A 3,019-nucleotide genomic window follows, 5' to 3' on the forward strand; every position below is an offset into this window, starting at 1 on the left:
TATATATATATATATATATATATAATACTGAATAAATTTAGAAAAAAGATACCGGATATATATTATATATGGTACTGAATAAATGAATAAATGTTATATATGGTACTAAATAAATGCTATATATGGTATCGAATGTGGTACTGAATAAATGCTATATATGGTACTAAATAAATGCTATACATGGTACCGAATGTGGTACTGAATAAATGTCAAGGTCATGATATTTGGCCGTATAATCTTAAGCCTAAAATTTGAATTTATGATAACACATAGAATCAAATATTAATTTTAATATATTTATAGCTTTAGCATTCATCCATTAAAATGAAATTTTTCATGCTTAAAATATCAATCAATTTTATCAAATGTTTAATTTAAGATTTCAAACGTTTGATCATATAATTTAATTTTTGGTAGTTGTAATTATAGGAATTCAATCTTAAACAATATCTGCAATTAATATATTTCAATGAAATAATAGTAATTCGATTAATTTCAATTATTGATTTATCGAGAAAATATGAAATTATATGCCCCAAATAGCATATAAATAAATTGGTATTTGCCTTGTGAAAATCATTATATTAGTGATTCCTCACGAAATATTTGATGAGCCAAAACTGAGCTCACTCTTGCTAAACTCCATCATCAACCATTTGATTCGATAACCAAATTTGCAAACATTTATTCCTACAAGTACATACCTCCTTTTATCACTATCCTTACGAAGAGAACCAATTAAAGTATTGAAATGTTGTCGTTAATGAAATCACATTAAGAGCACTTTTTCGCTTTTAAAAGTTGTTGATGAAGTAAGAAAGTAAAGGAGAATTTCTTGTCATTTATATCATTATCATTTATCATTGTAATTATTTTAGTGTCAACTCTCTTTCTCTCCTTCTCTCTCTCTCTCTCGCTCTTTCTTAAACTGATAATTCAACTTTGTAAATCAAGAATTTGAATTGAAATCTTTTCCTCTTTTGCAAATTTTGTTAACTTTTAAGCCATCTTTATGAATACTCTTCATTTGAAATGTTACATGCCTTTTTCAGCCTAACATGTAACATTTCCGCCTGACTGACTAATTTGAGCTGTATGGTTACACTTGACACTTCATTATTGAACAAAATAACTACAGGTACAATCACATAATCATTAATAATAAGAACCAATAATCAATCATTCATTATTTACTCAATAAGAGATGAAGGAAGGTATGCATACATTACTCAAGTAATCAGCATTGTCACTTTCATTTCGCCGTAGATTTCAATCAATAGAAGGATCGTTTTTTTTTTTTTTTTTTTTTTTCATGAATAGTATGCCGATATATTAATGACTTGATAATTGGTCAAATTGTAATGGACATTATATTTCCCAGCCATAATCAGGAATGGAAAGTAGCCAAGGATGAAATGACCCGAAGAAATGTTTGTTAAAACATTAATATGACTAAAAAAAAAAAAAAAAAAATAGGAATCTAACCAATGATAAGTTAACAGTGATCATAATTTGAAGGATTATAAATAATTGAAAAATATCACTCTTTCCATACTACTGCTTATTTTTAATCTCTTTCTTCCTTCTTTAAATCTCTTTATTCTATTCCATTCCTTGAATGTCTCCAATTTGATCCATCATTTTGGATAATTAAAATAATTGTTTGGCAGTGTTTGAGAAAGATCATTGAAATAAATTATCAAGGAAGTAATGCATAGGCATCTATTATCCCATGGAAATATATTTCATCTACCTAAGGATTCAAGAATTACTTCCTAAATTGATTCATTCTATGATATTAGTTGGATGAATATTACTAAAAATGCGAAGGAAACAATGAACAATTAATTGACAATTTGACGACACATCATGCTGAATAATAGTATTAAGCATATAATGATAAGTATAACTACTAGTTTAATCTTCAGGAAATTCACATTCTGTAATAGGTTAAATCAAATCAGCTACTAGATGAACAACAAATTATTTTTATATTCTAATTTATTTCTTAGGCCATCTTGTAATATGAATATACCGGTTAATGTCATGTAGAACCAAATAAGTACTGCCTATGATTATCATTTCCCGTAGGAAAAGAATCACTGGGATTGATACCATTTAATGAATAGGAAATGGAGCATAAGTTAATGTTAGCGTGCTTCATTACTTTTACGAATATTACTACTATCAGCAGGAACTACAAATATCGTATCAGTTATTACACAATTATCACTTATTGATGCTTTCTCATCTTCCTTTGTTAAATTCGGTTCCATAGATTGCTCCCTACTTGTTGAAGGTGACGAGAAATTTTCGTGTTGCAACGAACGATCAGGTACAGTAGTATCATGTGTATCTGTTGAATATGCTTCATTAGTTTTCAGATTTAGAATCTCATCGATAAGAAGTTTGGAACGTTTTGGTGTTGTTGAAATGGATGATGAATTAGATCCACAATTAACAATTCTTTTTCTATCAAATGATATTTTAGTGCTGCTTGATGTTTCATTCCTTTCTGTTTCATGTTGTTTAATTGTACAATTTGGATCCGGTTTAAGATTTGGTTGTACCAATGTGGAAGAGATATGCTTTGATAATTGCTGCTGTAAGCTTAACATAGCTGAAGGTTGGGCAAGAATTGGATTTAGCATAGCCGCATTCAGAGATCGATTCATAAACAATCGTAGTGGATCAAATTGTAGCGGATCAAAAGCATTTGCAAATACTGTTGCAGAGGAGGTTGCTTCAATAGGATGTGATATTGATGATTCCGCAGGTATCTTTGTTGCATTTAATGAGGTACATGCAGTTGAATGTTGCAACTTCTCCGTACTGCTACATTCATCTGATGGAATGGGTGAATCAGCAAGCGGTGAACCATTGAACATATCTTCTATTTCTGAATCCTCTGAATTATCTGATTCAGGACTCTTCTTTACACCGTTTATTTCGTTAGCTCTGAAATATATCATACTGATAATAAAACNTTTTAATAATATCATCATATTGATACATTTTC

General features: G+C 29.3%; 1 protein-coding gene across 1 annotated transcript in view; it reads right to left on the reverse strand.

Annotated features, from left to right (window-relative positions):
* Positions 1 to 2,114: 2,114 nt before the first annotated feature.
* LOAG_18385 (Six3/6) overlaps positions 2,115 to 3,019 on the reverse strand; it is a 9,486-nt gene continuing 8,581 nt past the window's right edge. Inside the window, exon 7 of the mRNA XM_020451045.1 lies at positions 2,115 to 2,958. Coding sequence (XP_020305205.1) covers positions 2,151 to 2,958 — 808 coding nt within the window. The 3' untranslated portion in view covers positions 2,115 to 2,150. The remainder of the gene's footprint in view (positions 2,959 to 3,019) is intronic.

The sequence above is a fragment of the Loa loa genome, assembly GCF_000183805.2.
Source record: "Loa loa unplaced genomic scaffold supercont3.286, whole genome shotgun sequence".
Lineage (NCBI taxonomy): Eukaryota > Metazoa > Nematoda > Chromadorea > Rhabditida > Onchocercidae > Loa > Loa loa.